A 15,871-nucleotide genomic window follows, 5' to 3' on the forward strand; every position below is an offset into this window, starting at 1 on the left:
CATTAAATAAGCACTTCATATGTTGCTCCAAACGTACACTGTTCTTATCTGGGATCTAATTTTTCCATACAAAACTTCAAAAACAGAAACACGTAAACTTCAAACGCCAGTCACATTCAAACTGGTTGAAAATAAATTTATCACGGGTTGCCATTGCATATGGAAATAAAGTTGTTTATAAGAAAAAAAATACGACAAGTGGTAGAAATTGCTATATTTCTTATTTTAGACCAAAAAACGTGAATTTGTTCATTCAAACACCCTCAAATGTCAAATGATATGGACATGAAAAAAGGGCCTTTAATTTATATACATACCAAATTTCAGGACTGTTCTAGAGATTTCGAAGTTAGTCCTAATCCGATTGTGCTATTATTATACCTTAAGTCAACGGAAATCGTGCGCGCGTCGGAAGTTACTCAAGGTCAAATGTCACAAAAATCGCTGTTTCGTGGATATCAAGGTTCCTATAGCTCCAATATTGCAGAATTGTACAACATGAAATTTACGACAAGTTATGTTTTAATCATTTTTCATGCAATCAGCCGTTTTCAAGATGTAAAGCAGCATAGCAAATTTTAGCTATGGTCAAGTCAGTTTAGTTCTATATGAGCCCAAAAGAGTAAAAAAATACAAAATTAGTTCCACGAAGCTCAGGTTTGAAATCTTAATTAGCGACATTAAACGATTCTTGTTCGTTTTGCAGATACGGTGGCAGAAGTGGTAGAATACTCTACAGCAGCAATAGAAGAATGTTTTCAGATTACCCCGAGGTAAATTAATGCGTGAAAATATGAAATACGATCTCAAAGCTAGAATCTCGCCTAACATGAGATACTCTCGAGCGAGAGGTGACTAGGAATATCAAGGGTCAGAAGCAGAAGGCAGTACAGTCTTGCACACGGTGCGTATTAAATAGTACTCTGCGGCGCTATCCCCGCTCGGCTGCTGGAGGCACATTAGGTTAGGTACTTTTATTAGGGTTCCGTACTGAAAGGCTAAAAACGGGGCCCTGTTACTAAGACTCCACTGTCCGTCTGTCTGTCACCAGGCTGTATCTCAGATTAATACAGATTATTTGAAATGTTTAACATAAATCATTGCGAAAATGCACAGTATTCGTGGGCACAAAAAGAAACTGATAATGTGCTGATGTGCTAAACATATAATAAAATTTTCGCTAAATAGCAAAATAAGAAATATAAGTAAATACTTAGTAAATAAAAAAACACCCCAAAACGCGTTTGCAACGTGTCTTGTGTACTCCACATGCCTTATGATATAAAACGGTTAGCGAGGTTATTTAAGCAACCGGGGCCCCGATTTTTGAATTTCGAGCGCTCGATTTCGTCACTCGATAATCTGTGGAAAACGGCGAATTGATATTTTAGAAATACGAGCAATAGAAATTGGGAATCTAGTGGTATTGACCACTCGTTTTCAATCTATTAGTAGAATTTAAATGCCTAGTAATATTGAAGGGAGCCATACGAAAACGACCGCTCGAAATTCAAAAATCGGCCCCTGGTTGTACCCACAATTTACCGTCACATGATTTGATCGCTAATCCTAAAGATAATATATGAAATAATAACAAATATAAAAATAAATCGTTATTAAATACATTTTGTGGTTTATAAATGTAGCTTAATAATCAAACTATTTACCTAATGACTATTAGTAACTCAAGAAATATTTGGTAATCTTAGAAATTGTATATAGGGCATTAAAACGTCATATATATATTAAACTAGCGTTAATTGGTTATATATATATTTGTAATAGGAAGCAGACGAGCCGCCTGATGGGAAGCAGTCAACGCCGCCCATGGACATAAGCAACACCAGAGGAGCCACTAATGCGTTGCCCACCTATGAGAACCCTAAATACCTGCTTCTTGAAGCCATGTCATAGCGCAAGGGAAACACCTCAGAAGGTAGCTTATTCCACAACTTGCACGTCCTGGGCAAAAACGAGCGAGATGCCCGCTTGTTTTTGGTTTGCCACGTGTCAAGAAAGTGAGGATGAGCTTTGTTTCTTTGGCGGGAGGTGCGGTGGTAAAAACGTGACAGTGGCACAGGATCAAAAAGTTCTTCAGAACATTCCCCATTGTACAGACGGTAGAACACGCACAGAGAGCCAACGTCCCTCCGAAGGCTAAGAGGTTCCAAACCGACTGTGAGATCGGGATCGCCAACAATACGAACTGCCCGACGTTGGATGGAGTCAAGTGGAAGAAGTTGGTATTTCGGTGCTCCAGACCAGAGATGAGAACAGTACTCCATATGTGGTCGAACCTGCGCTTTGTATAACGAAAGCCGGTGACCTGGTGTGAAGTACTGTTTTGCGCTATTGAGGCATCCCAAGCTTCTTAGAGGCCAATTTGGCTTTGAGTTCCAAGTGACCCCGAAACTGGACTTCGTTCGTAATGTCGACGCCGAGTATCCCGATACTCTTGGATATGGCAGGGGGAATGTTCTGGAACTTAGGCGCTAAGACAAATGGAGTTTTCTTAGCGGAAAACGCGCAAACTTGTGTCTTACTGGGGTTAAACTGGACGAGGTTACGTTTACCCCACTCGGATACCTGCTCAAGAGAGGCCTCGATTTCGGACACAAGTTGCATTCTACATTCCAACACCTTTGCACGACCTGTGTAGAAGCTATCACCTGTGCTGTCATCTGCATAACAATGGATATTGCTAGTCAATAGCATATCATTGATATGAAGGATGAACAGAGTAGGTGACAGTACAGATCCTTGGGGTACGCCGGCGTTAATGGGCCGGTGATCTGAGCATTGCTCGACGATGACGACTGCAATGCTACGCCCAGATAGAAAGCTAGCGAACCATCTGCATAGTCCCTCAGGGAGCCCGTACGAAGGAAGCTTGGAGAGAAGCGCTTTGTGCCAAACCCTATCGAAAGCCTTTGCTATGTCTAGGCTAACTGCCAGAGCTTCTCCCTTGCTCTCAATAGCGGTGGCCCAACGATGAGTGAGATATACCAGAAGATCACCAGCGCCGCGACCATGGCGGAAGCCATATGGCCGGTCACTTATAAGCTGGTGGTCCTCGAGGTATGCTAGGAGCTGGTTGTTAACCACACGCTCCATCACCTTGGAGAGAAGAGAGGTAATCGCAATCGGCCGGTAGTTGGAAGGGTTTGTGCGATCACCCTTTTTAGGGATTGGATGGACCCAAGCAGTCTTCCAGGATGACGGGCATTTACCTGAGCAGTATGAAAGCGAGAATAGGCGCGTTAAAACCGGAGCTAGATCTGGAGCGCACGTTCTAAGCACAATAGCGGGTATACCATCAGGTCCACTAGATTTATTGACGTCGAGAGCAAAAAGTGCACGCCTTACTACGCTTTGAGTGAAGCGGACCTCGGGCATGGAGTGTTCGCAGCGCGGGATGGTGGGTGGCATGCTGCCCCCGTCGTCAAGTGTCGAATTTGACGCAAAAAGCAAAAGATCCGCTTTCTCTTTTGCAGAATGAGCCAGTGAGTCGTCAGGTTTGTGCAGAGAAGGAAGGGAGACCTTACAGAAGTTCCCCTGTACAGCTTTGGCGAGAGACCAGAAATTACGAGTCCCAGCGGGCGGATTTACCAGTCTCTCGCCAATTCTGTAAGTGTGTTGGAACTTTGCTGCAGCAATACGCTTCTTGCAGGATCTGGACGCAGCATTATATCGCTTCTTCAATACGGAAGCATTCGGATCGTTGACTCTACTGGCGGCTACCCAAGCCTGGTAGGCCTCGCACTTAGACTTGGGAACTTCAGCGCAAGACTTACCGAACCAAGGCTGAGATCGACCACCGACACGAACCAGGGAGCTCGGAATAAAGCATTCCATACCCTGAAGAATTGTGTCGGCTACCAGTTCCGCGCAGTCGTCAAGATTATCCGTAGAGAAGCAGAGCTGCTTCCAAGGATAGGACGCGTAAAACTCCCGCAACCCATCCCAGTCTACTGACCTATAGTGCCACACACGTCTGGACCCAAGGGGTCGAGTATGCCCTGTCCGGTCCGTTAATGCGGTACTACGAACCAGGCAATGGTCTGACGAACCCAAGGGAGCGAGACGGGAGACCTGGAGATGTTCAGGATGTGATGTCAGCAGCAAGTCCAATAGGGCGGGAGTATGACCTTCGATGTCTGGGATTCTAGTAGGACCATCAACTAGTTGGGAGAGGTCGTACGCTGCAGCAAGGTCGAGAACAGCTCTCCCGGCATAGTCAGTGCGCACAGATCCCAACCACTCAGTGTGGTGTGCGTTAAAGTCGCCGAGAATTATTAACTCTGCCAAGGGAAGCCGCTCGAGAACTTCGTTGAGTCCCGCTTGTACGCGCTCCAAGAGACGATCGGTCTTCGAGTCTCCGCTGTGAGACCTGTATAGGCACACGTAGATACGGGTGTGGCCCCCATAGTCAACACGCGCCCAAATCAGCGACAGGTCTCTGTCTTCAAGGTGGCCCAAACGACGGCAGCAAATATCATCCCGGATGAACATGCACACTCCGGCTTTTGACACGAACTTGTGTTCAAGAGTGTAGCCAGGATACATTAGATAAGAAATGTCAGCCGGGGTAGATATTTGCGTCTCCGTTAGGAAGAACAGGGCCGGCCTGTCCATCTCAAGCTGGTGTTGGACGGAATTCAAGTTGGAGTGGAGGCCCCTGATGTTGCAAAATCCACAGTTAATGTGGAATGAGGAGCCGCTGTAAATCGTTTTTTCTTTTTGTGTACAGGCATGATTGTTATGAAGCAGGGTAATAGAGAAAGATTTGGATCAACTAGGAATCGACAGCCGCGAGGTCACAGGCGAGGCCAAATCTCGCCAAGATGCAACAGGTAGAGTGATTCCCTGGCACGGGGGACGGAAGGGCCCCCGGTCCGACCCGAGGTCAAACGCTGCGTTCCACTCCGGAATCCCAACCCGGCGCAGCCACCAACCCAAGGGCTTTTGACACTGGCGGCAGGATAGCCTTCCCAACTGGGACACATTGGGGTTCGGGTCCTCTACGAACCAGCGGGCGGCCAGCGGATAACCGTTTCACCGGGTCTCCCTGGCCCCCGCGCCAAAGAAACACGCCTGAAGCAGGAAAGCAAGGGACGGGTCTATGCAGACCAAGAGCTGTCGAGACTAAGTTGATCGGAAAGGGGGACTGGTTTTCGCGCACTCAACCGGAACACATCAGCAGAAAGGATGCTTTGCGGCCAACTACAACGCGAAGGTGGTCGCCAACCAAACGAGTCCTAAAAAGGACTCTACCACCGGCTATAACAACAGTGATTTAAAATTACGTGAGGCCACTGTTTAACCTCACTACCCGAAGGAATTGTGTGTTGACCATTTGGCACTACCCAGGGGACACATATAGGGTTAACTAGAGTCAAGAAGCACTGCTTCGCCTACGGACGCGGTCAACATATCCTCCAAAATATATAATACTAACAGAAATATATTTAATTGTAATACTTGCGGCATTTTAAAACACGCAGCAACTTTTTACACACGCACTTCTTAAACACCTTGCAAAGTACCTAACGTAGATAAAAATACTTTAGTTATGTCTACCTATGTGGTTGAAACAGTTTATTAAATGTTGGTAGTACGTGTCTTGAAAATAGTTTGTAGAAGCCACAAAAAAAAAACCGCATACACTCCGTTAGATAGCCAGAGCTACCACAGTCATTATACAGGTCATCAATTTTATTTTTAAGGCGTGTAGTTAATTTTTTTATAGATACCATTAAAGTTAATAATGCAATAACTATGTATTTAATTTTCAGGTGAATCCCAGGCCTACTGATTCGACGACAACACATCCAAAATCTAAGTTAGTTTTCGTTTTTACTGATTGTAATAGGTAGAACATGGACTACTTATTTGAAAGTTAGTGAAAGGAGGCACGAAGAGTGACTTAATAATAACCCGCTAAGTGCGAGTCGGACTCGCGCACCGAGGGTTCCGTACTTTTTAGTATTTGTTGTTATAGCGGCAACAGAAATACATCATCTGTGAAAATTTCAACTGCCTAGCTATCACGGTTCATGAGATACAGCCTGGTGACAGACAGACGGACAACGGAGTCTTAGTAATAGGGTCCCGTTTTTACCCTTTGGGTACGTAACCCTAAAAAGGGGTAGAAGTGACTCTGTATATCAAAGAAGGAAAAGATGTATTATACATTATTTATTTTACTGATTTTTATAGCGTAATGGAACATAGCATTATAAAATTAAAAGTAATGTTAAATATAGAAAGATAATGATTTGTAATTAACTAATATACTCAATCTAGAGAACTTAGGTAACTACGATACATGAACAAGAAATGTACCTGTACCATGAGTCACTGACAGTGTCAAAACTGACATATACGCTAACGGCTACGTAATTTACTTTATCTACACACATATCATAAACCCTCTATGATGCCTTCAAAATCCGTAAATAATGGCCAACATTAAGATACTGTTTTGTTACAGGCTGTATTTTTTATCTGTGAAAATGTTATTATTGCTAAATAATAACATCGATTTCGATAATATTATTTTATTCAAATTTGGAACGTCTCTGAAAAACAAAGAAATTTGATTTGACCTCTATTCTAATATCAGTCGAGATGACGTTTTATTCGAAATGAAATGTCAATTAGCCTCATGCATGAAGTTTATATTTGAACGAAATATGTTTTATTCGGATGTTTGTTACCGTTATATCATGTTAAAAATGCATTTCCGTTTTTAAATTACCATTTAATTACTTAAAATTATAAATAAAAAGTACTAAAATTTTCCCGCGAAAAGCTAGTGAGCGAAACGCTCGAAACGCCACGTGACGTCACGTGTTCGACAGATTAGTGTCATTAGTAGCAAACGTCAGTTGGGCCGCCCAACGTGTGACGTCATCACGCTCTGTCGAATTCGCGCCAAAAATTATAAGCGTTTCAACCGCTCAAAAATTTTCAACATTTTAAATATTTTTTAATAAAATAATGTTAAGGTTTACAAAAGTATTTTTATCATTCCCGGTGTTCCAACGATATAAATTATGAATCCAAAAATAAAAATAAATTCATGCATGGAGCTAATTGCATACAAATTTGACAAATCTCGCTTGTTAGTTGGTATCGAACGATATGGCAATCGACCCCCACTCTAGTTTGTCTCTGAATTAAAAAAAACTACGGATGCGTGACATGCGTGAAAAAAGTTTTCTTAGCCGCCATTTGACGTACAGTTTATCTTTTAATTAGTTTGTAAGTAAAAAATAATTTGTTTTGTTGTTTTTAAAGTAACTAGCAAAAGTTTCGTGTAAAATGTGCGATAAAGATATTTCGGAGACGCCACCTCATATCCGCGAATTCCGCCAGAAAGCAACTATGCCCCAATGTCGGCTGTAATATGAGGTTAGTGAATATATCATAGAGAGTTTATAATATGTGTCTAGATAAAGCAGTGTATGTAACTGTACATAATTAGGCATTAAAACACTCGTGTGATTCTTGTATGAAACTCACTACGTTCGTTTCATAAACCCACACTCGAGTTTTATTACCTTTCATTATGTAGCAGTCACATAAACTACTATTCCCGATAGCGTTTACGTCAGTGCCAAACTGGTGGTTTCCACAAAGGGATAGATGAATGGATGGACAAGGTACTTCTTTTGGCATTTCTTTTGGTATTATAATAATATACCTATTTATATTTTGTATGATTTCAGATTCTATCTCGTACCTGTTAGTTTAGACTCGGTAAATTTGAATTTATTTTAACCATTTTTATTAATTGTTAACATTAATGAACAAAAATAATGAAGTTTTTACCATTATAACATTCCTTTTTAGGTGAGGGACAGCAAAGCAAAGAAATTGATCATTGGCATATTCAATAAGATAAATCCTAAACGAAACTACCGGCACAGGTAAAATAATTGCATAAAAGTGGATTCTGCTTCTGGCAACTTTGCACAAAATGTGGTGAACCGAGAGCGGAGCGGAGTGGAGTCATTCGCTCATAGTACCTACCTACTTACTAATACTCTAAAGTGATGAATTAATTAGAATTTATTTTATTTATTTTGTTAAAAAACATAATTTGCTTTTCGGATTTGCCGTTTATTATGTTAAAATTGCATTGAAATGATTTCAAACATTCAACGAAAGTCGAACTTCACAAACTAAACGTCTGATGCTGTACTTTTTAACCGACTTCAATTTCATATAAGGAGGAGGTTCTGTATTCGGTTGTGGCTATTTTTTTTAATGTATGTTCACCGATTACTCCGAGACCCGTGGTCCGATTTGAGTAATTCTTTTTTTATTCGAAAGGAGCAACGTCCAAGTTGGTCCCATATTAATCTGGTTCTGATCTGATGATGGGATCCCTGAGGAATTGAGGGAACTCCTCAAATTTTAAAGGCACATGTATGGTGATTTGGGTGTTTTCATAAACAACTTGAGCATTTTCTCTCGAAAATGACCAATTTGATGAAGTGTCCACTAAACTAAAGATGATGATTGTTTTGATGATAGTGATGATGATTTTTTTAATGTAGGATGTTCAGCGATTACTCCGAGACCCGTGGTCCGACTTGAACAATTATTTTTTTGTTTGAAAGGACCTCCAAGGTCGTCCCACATTCATCTGGTGCTGTTCTGATGATGGGATCCTTGAGGAATTGAGGGAACTCCTCAATTTTTAAAGGCACATGTATGGTGATTTGGGTGTTTTCTTAAGCAACTCGAGCATTTTCTCTCGAAAACGACCAATTTGATGAGGTGGAGCTGATGATGATGATTGTTTTGATGATAATGATTTCAGCGATTACTTCGGCACCCAGAAATCAGAAATGTTTATTTGCTTAGATACAGTAATGAGATGTTACATATTTGACCCAAGATTCGATTTAAGTAATTCTTTTTCTGTTTGAAAGAAGTTACCTCCTAGGTGTTTTCGTAACATTTTTGGTTTTGATCTGATGATGGAATCCGTGAGGAATTGAGGGAACTCCTCAATTTTTAAAGGCACGTGTATGGTGATTTCGGTGTTTTCTAAAGTAACTCAAACATTTCCTCCCAAAAACCACCAATTTGATGTAGTGCAACTGTAGCCTAACCACGAGTTTGACACTAAATATTCGCTAGCGTCTTCGTAACTTAATACTTTGTACACTAATATGCCAGTATGAGCGAGATGTATAAATAGTAAGTTACGCACACGATAGCGAATATATCAATGTCAAACTCGTGGTAAGGCTACTGATGATGAAACCACGGACGAAATGTGGAACTTTCCTCGTATGTGTATTATGATTTTTGATGTAGGTAGTGTTGGAAACAACCAAAGTGACTGAGAGGGAGGTAAGGGGTAGGTGTGAGAGGTGAAGGTAGAGAAGAAGGTAGTGTTTTAAAACTAAAAATGGAAAAATAAAAACTTTTATAAAAAAAGATAAACCGACTTCAAAAAGGATGAAATAAAATATTATCCTTTTTAGGGTTCCGTGTTTAAGTATATGCGTTACCAACTGATATGTTTATCTTCTTTTTATAAAAGTTTTTATAGATACTCGATTGCGTAGTAATAATATTAAGTATATTATCATTGCAAATCTGTAGGTTAAGGTATTATCATGTTAGCATGATGATAGAAAATAAAAAAGTGAGTGTTTTGAAAAAGAGAGATAACATGCTGGCAACATACCTACTTTAATTTTAGTATTAAAAAAACAGTTGTTTTAGTAAGCTGAAATATTCTTAAATATTACACGGATATTTTTATGAGTGCAAACTGCGTCATTGTAAAAGAAAATAGGAAAATGTACAAACTCCTGCAAAACAATATTGGCAACCAAACAGATGCAATTTTAAATTGGTTGAGGAAAAATAGGTATGGGGGTGATTTGTTGATAGAATTCCTCGCATTATGCACGTCCACCGCTACACCATAGCTGTTCAAACACATTGTATATCTTATATCTCTATGTCTCTCCGTTTGATCCATTTTGAACGTGACATCACCGTGTATAATTACATTAAGTACATATTTCATACCGCCCAACGGTCTAACGCTTACTATTAGCCCCACCCAGGAGATGATGTATATAATCACGGATTTTATATGCATGAAATATGTGTAAAACTTTTGTGCTTTACCTTTTTCAGGTCAAAGGTGAGCCAACTATAAACAATTGTATACGCTTAGAACACTATATTGGGAAATAAATTTGTATTTTGACTTTAAGGTAAGTTGGTCAACTAGGAACCTTTATAATTCTCCCACGTCTGTCTTGTCTCGGCTCAGTGTTTGCTAGTATTAAAAATCTGCAATTTGGCATACATCGCGTAAATATTTTTTTATTGTATTAAAATTTTACTTCATTTACATGATAGTGTTGATTGCCTATATTTTTGATAAAAGGTTCACATTGATTTTGCATTATACGTAATGATAATAAATAAAAAAACCGACTGAATTTTGCTCGCCAATAAATGACCAAATGTAAATGGCAACTAGAATTTTATTATAACTACATATTATTATTTGACGAACGGTCTGGCCTAGCGGCTAGTGACAGTAGTGACCCTGCCTATGAAGCCGATGGCTCTGGGTTCGAATACCGGTACGGGGCATACGGGCATCTATTTGTGTGATAAGCATTGATATTTGTTTCTGAGTCATGGGTGTTTTCTATGTATTTAAGTATTTATACATTTATTTATTTAATCGTATGGCGATATAGTCACATAGGCAAAAATTATGTACAGTATATTATTTTATAAGACAACATCCAAATTTTGCAACCACTGCACAGCATCGGCCGTCAGGTCTAATAGGTCATCCGGGCCACCCGACAAGTACGCGCGGCAAGCCAGGAAAAATTACTAATTATTAATTATTAAAATTATTAGTAATTTTTCCTCAGTCACCCGTTGACCAAACGCTGTAAAGGGTTCGAAACGTCGGGATGTATTATAAATTCAATATACGCGATATAATCCGTTTTCATAGTTTTATTTCATAATGTAAATTAGTCGTATTTTTTAATAATTATGGTGAAAATTTGCCGCGAAAAATAATGACAGGTTTTCGGGATGCAGATGCGGCAAATGCACTCCGTTGATCGAATGCGTCTAACGCTGCGGTTTCCGCACTAAACAGTTTCTTGCTCGGCAGCAATGTTTGTTCTCCTCTCATGACTTAAAATCCTCGCAATGCTCAAGATTCCACTTTATACCAATTTTGGATTTTTATTTGCTAGCTCGGGTTTCAAAATTAGCAGGACAGCTAGATAAATAATACATTGCTCCCTTGTCAGACAAATAACTATTTTGTTTATTACAGAACTCTAAAACTACCGGAAACTGGTTAAAGAGAAGTATTGATGAAAGTGACTACGATGATGCAACAATAAAACAAAGTAACCGAAGAACCCCGAAATCGTCATCTAGAAAAAACAAAAACAAGCACTTTTGGATCACAAAAGTATAAAAATTACTAAGTACTGTAGGTACCATATGTAATAATTTCGTACCTTCCACAGTAAAAAATATATATGTACCTACATTCGTTATAATTCGAACCAGAATCAATATTAAAGCCAACCTTATAAACTAGTACTTCGCCCCGAACTGAGAACTCGCGGTTCGCCAAAAAGTTAGATCAATTAAATGCACCTACCTAGTCGGCAAAGGATCGAAAACCGCGTGCGATTTATTGCAAGGTCTGTGGAGCCCTTAAGAGTCCCCGGCAAGCTCGGCCGAATTGCACCTTTCCATGCAAACGTAGTTCCGCTCTTATTTTAAAACTACGTGTTGGATTATAATGAAACTTTGCACATACAATGACATGAGGTATATCTAGGTCTGAATTTAGTTTATATAGCTCCAGTTTATAAAAGAAACGAAATAGAACAAAAACAAGTTTTGTATGAAAAACTTAAATTCACTGTATCTGAAGCTACATAAACTAATTACAGACATAGATATACCTTATCCTATTGTAAGTACAAAGTTTCAGACCAATCTTGCTAGTCGTTTTAAAATGAGAGCGGAACTACGTTTGTATGGAGAACTGAGCTTGCCGGAGACCCTTAACTAATACTTACTTAAAACTTAAGTGAGATTAAAATAAACTGTATATGTGGTAAGCCGTAATCTTTCTTGTCAAATGTCAAATACCTACCTATCTTATGCTCGACCATACTTTTTTGCAAATAAGTCGACCAGAATAGCAAGACCCCTCACAAATAGCATTTTGGCCCTCTAGGCTCTTCTAGCTCCATAACCCCTTTGATCGAGCGTGCTCATAATTTAATAACTAAAATATAATGCCTTCATCTACGCGTTTACCCAATTTCATTTAAATTAGAACAAATTTACTTAAGTTATTGTCCATCCATCTATACTCTATCAGAGTATAGATGAACTTTGTTCAGTTTAAAAACATCGAAATGCCGGGACGTGCCCCTAGCCAGCCGTGTGTTCTAAGTTGAATGTAAGAACTTCGCTTCGCTCGCTCGTTTGAAAAGAGTGAAAGAGCGTTGAGTACATTGCGCAATAAGGAGGTATGGACAAATCAATATTTATTTAATTATAATTGAGTTTATAATTTTCATACCTTTCGTGTTACACACAATATTTTTCATCACACTTGCGTAGAAAAAAATACAGTTTTAAGCGAAATAAGTGTTAAATACGGTAAAATTACAGATGTTGTCCGTCGTTTTGTTTTTTGTTCGACGTAAAGGCGTGTAAGGCAGAGACCCACTGCATACAGTCATGATTTAAAAAAGTCCAATTGTCCCCTCAGGCGTTGTATTTTCATGGGCGACGGTATTCGCTTACCTTCACTAAAATCGTCTGCTTGTTTGCTTTCTATATCATAAAAAATGTGATACAATATTTAATCATCAAATAAATCATTGAACTTTACCTTTTTTATGCAAACAGAAAATTAAATTATAAAAATTAGTATTATTTATTAAAGTAAAACGTGAACAAGTTTTGAGAACAAATCAAATTATTTTATTAAATATTTTGATTTGTGTTTTTTAAAGTAGTCACACTACTATATATAAATTAAAAACTGTAATAGATGTCATATATTAAAGAAAAAGTGACGAAGCCCTCCAGTGGTGAAGGCCGGATTCGAACCGGCGTCTTTAGCTATCGCGGCTAACGCCATGAACCCCTAAGCCACCCCGCCGCCGTTTTTTTCTTTAATATATGACATCTATTACAGTTTTTAAAGTAAAACGTATTTATAAACGTTTCCCTTATAATTTTAGTTCATATGACTTAGCGCCACTTGCACCATTTCACTAACCCAGGGTTAACCGATTAAACCGAGTTACCAAGGTTAACAGTACAATTTGACACTGGGTTAACCGTTTAACCGCTTAACCCTGGGTTAGTGGATTGTGCAAGTGGCGCGTGATTTTTTTTTTTTCCTGTCGGGATTTTTTTGCTATTTCTCTCGCTAAACTTGCATGAAATAGGTTGCGATAAAAAACTATATATATACTGCGTGAGACTATCACAATTTAAATTGTGTTAATTTACCAATTGCGACCGTGTTTGGCGGCGTTAATTTTTTTACCTAAAGCTGCAATATAAAAATGGTTGAGAAAAAGGGCTGATTTGATTTGATGCGGCAGCGTCAAACCCAAACTTACTGCCAGTCCTTTACGGGTCATATAGATAGATCTGGAATTTTATCTGATCAATGGACTATATCCTTGTGTATTCTACGGCTGCCGTCGACCGCGGATCTGTATAAAGTTCCTAAAGATGTAGGTAGGCATTTTTCTAAACCCTTAAATTTACGCGAATACACTTCCCTTACCACACAAGAAATATATGATATTAGTGATAGGATACCTTACAGTACTAAAGAATCGATAACAACTTATTCAATCAACAAAAATATTTATTATCGTTATCGCGCATGTACGTTATGACAACCACGAAGATGACAACAAATAGAATATATTTCATCCACATACAATTTAACTTTCAATATAGATGTTGTAGTGTATACGACCTCCCGCCGCATAACTATTTAGAAAGCCATAAGGCCTTGTGTCAATTTGAATATGTCAGTGGTTAATCAATAAATTATGGATGGTATAGAAAGGATGTCAATCTCTTATGGCAGAATTGTTGTAAAAATGACCGCTTTCAGCTTTAAATCATAGTTCTTAATCTCTCCGGTGGCGCTAGTTAGGCTCTGGGACATGAATATAACATGAACCATATAAGGCAACAAATGACCCGACCAAATTACGTAGGTTGTTTTTGGTAGTATTTCGGTGTATGGTGGCGCCGCCTAATTACTGTTTTTTGATGGACACTTTTCATACATAGAGATTTGACTCCTTTATATAGTCTCCATGCTTTCAACTAAAGCCTATTATTCTTTTATTGCGCTAAAATGACATTTCACGTGTTGCTAGTTTTCTACGTCTTATAAATAGTGATGTGCTACAACCGGTACTAACTGAAAATAAACGATTGGGAAGTATTGTTCAAATATAAATGCGTAACGTTTATTACCTTGTTCAACAACATCATTAAAATCGGTGCTTGTCAACACTCCCTGCAATTGACCGGTGCCTACCTTAATCTGTTGCTCAAGCTTTATGGAGGACTTCGAGGAGAGGGCACTCTCATTGGCTCCTGTGCGACCGAAGATATTTAAAAGATACGTAGATGACACTTTTACTATACTTCCAAAAAATAGTGTTTCAACTTTCTTGGATCACCTAAATTCCATCCATAGCAAAATAAAATTTACTATGGAGTTGGAAAAATACTGTTCTCTCCCCTTCTTAGATGTATTGGTAAAAAGAGATCCTGATAACACCCTAGGTCGCACTGTGTATAGGAAACCTACTCATACTGATAGGTACTTAAATGGCAAATCGCATCACCATCCCAGTCAACTTGTTACAGTAGGCAAATCTTTGTTTCTGAGAGCCCAGAGGATATGTGATGACCAGCATCTGGCCGCGGAGCTCCAGCATGCCAGGCGCGCGCTCCAGGCAAACGAGCTCAGGATACCGCGGGTCAACCAGAGGTCCCACATTAAGATCCCCACAGTCGAGCGCAGGCCTGCCATTCTGCCTTTTGTCAGGGGGGTCACGGACAGGATCAGCCACATCTTGAAGCGTGCTTCTATAAAAACATATTTCAAGCCAATGAAGAAGATGTCACAATTCCTGAGGCCTGTAAAATGCAATACCCCTCTACAGATTGCAGGAGTGTACAGGCTGGACTGTGAGTGTGGCCTATCATATGTCGGGCAGACGAAACGGAGCATTTCCACTCGGGTGAAGGAACACATAGCTGATGTCAAGCACCGTCGACCTAGGTCTGCAGTCTGTGAGCATGTCATGGATAAAGCCAATCACTCAATCAAGTTTGATAAGCCTCTGGTTCTTGCCAAGGAGAAGCGTTACATACCCAGAATGCTGCGCGAGGCCATTGAGATTAAGAAATATCCAAACTTTAATAGGGAAGATGGCTTTTCTCTACCACCAGCTTGGGATCCTGTAGTCCATCTGATAAAGGAGCAAGTGAGACATAGACTGTGAGACCTTAGTGTTAGATGATGCTGGACATTCTCAGTATAATATGTTTTGAAAAGATGTGTCCCGCCGAGTTTGTTGCCGGTCCCATATTGGGATACCCTCCTACAATTTAGGAGGGAATTAAATCTTCTCGGGTTCGTGGTATAGGGTTGGAGCCGGCGTAGTTTTTTTTTTATCGCGAATAAATATATATCTTTACTTGAAAATAATTGTAGTGTATAACTAGCCTTATGAACCGATTTTGCATGTACAACCAGCCTTAAAGTTTG

General features: G+C 39.6%; 2 protein-coding genes across 2 annotated transcripts in view; both read left to right on the forward strand.

Annotated features, from left to right (window-relative positions):
* The window catches only part of LOC134754931 (uncharacterized), a 47,604-nt gene extending 39,665 nt beyond the window's left edge, over positions 1 to 7,939 (forward strand). Inside the window, exons 6-9 of the mRNA XM_063691412.1 lie at positions 707 to 773; positions 5,796 to 5,842; positions 7,734 to 7,764; positions 7,858 to 7,939. Of these exons, the coding sequence (XP_063547482.1) occupies positions 707 to 773; positions 5,796 to 5,842; positions 7,734 to 7,764; positions 7,858 to 7,938 (226 nt within the window). The 3' untranslated portion in view covers position 7,939. The remainder of the gene's footprint in view (positions 1 to 706; positions 774 to 5,795; positions 5,843 to 7,733; positions 7,765 to 7,857) is intronic.
* Positions 7,940 to 14,651: 6,712 nt separating this feature from the next.
* Positions 14,652 to 15,590, forward strand: LOC134754960 (uncharacterized; the record flags this gene model as incomplete). Its single annotated transcript, XM_063691453.1, has 1 exon — positions 14,652 to 15,590. A coding segment is annotated over exon 1 (939 nt), but the record flags the coding sequence as incomplete, so codon positions are not given.
* Positions 15,591 to 15,871: the final 281 nt, after the last annotated feature.

This window comes from Cydia strobilella, chromosome Z (assembly GCF_947568885.1).
Source record: "Cydia strobilella chromosome Z, ilCydStro3.1, whole genome shotgun sequence".
Lineage (NCBI taxonomy): Eukaryota > Metazoa > Arthropoda > Insecta > Lepidoptera > Tortricidae > Cydia > Cydia strobilella.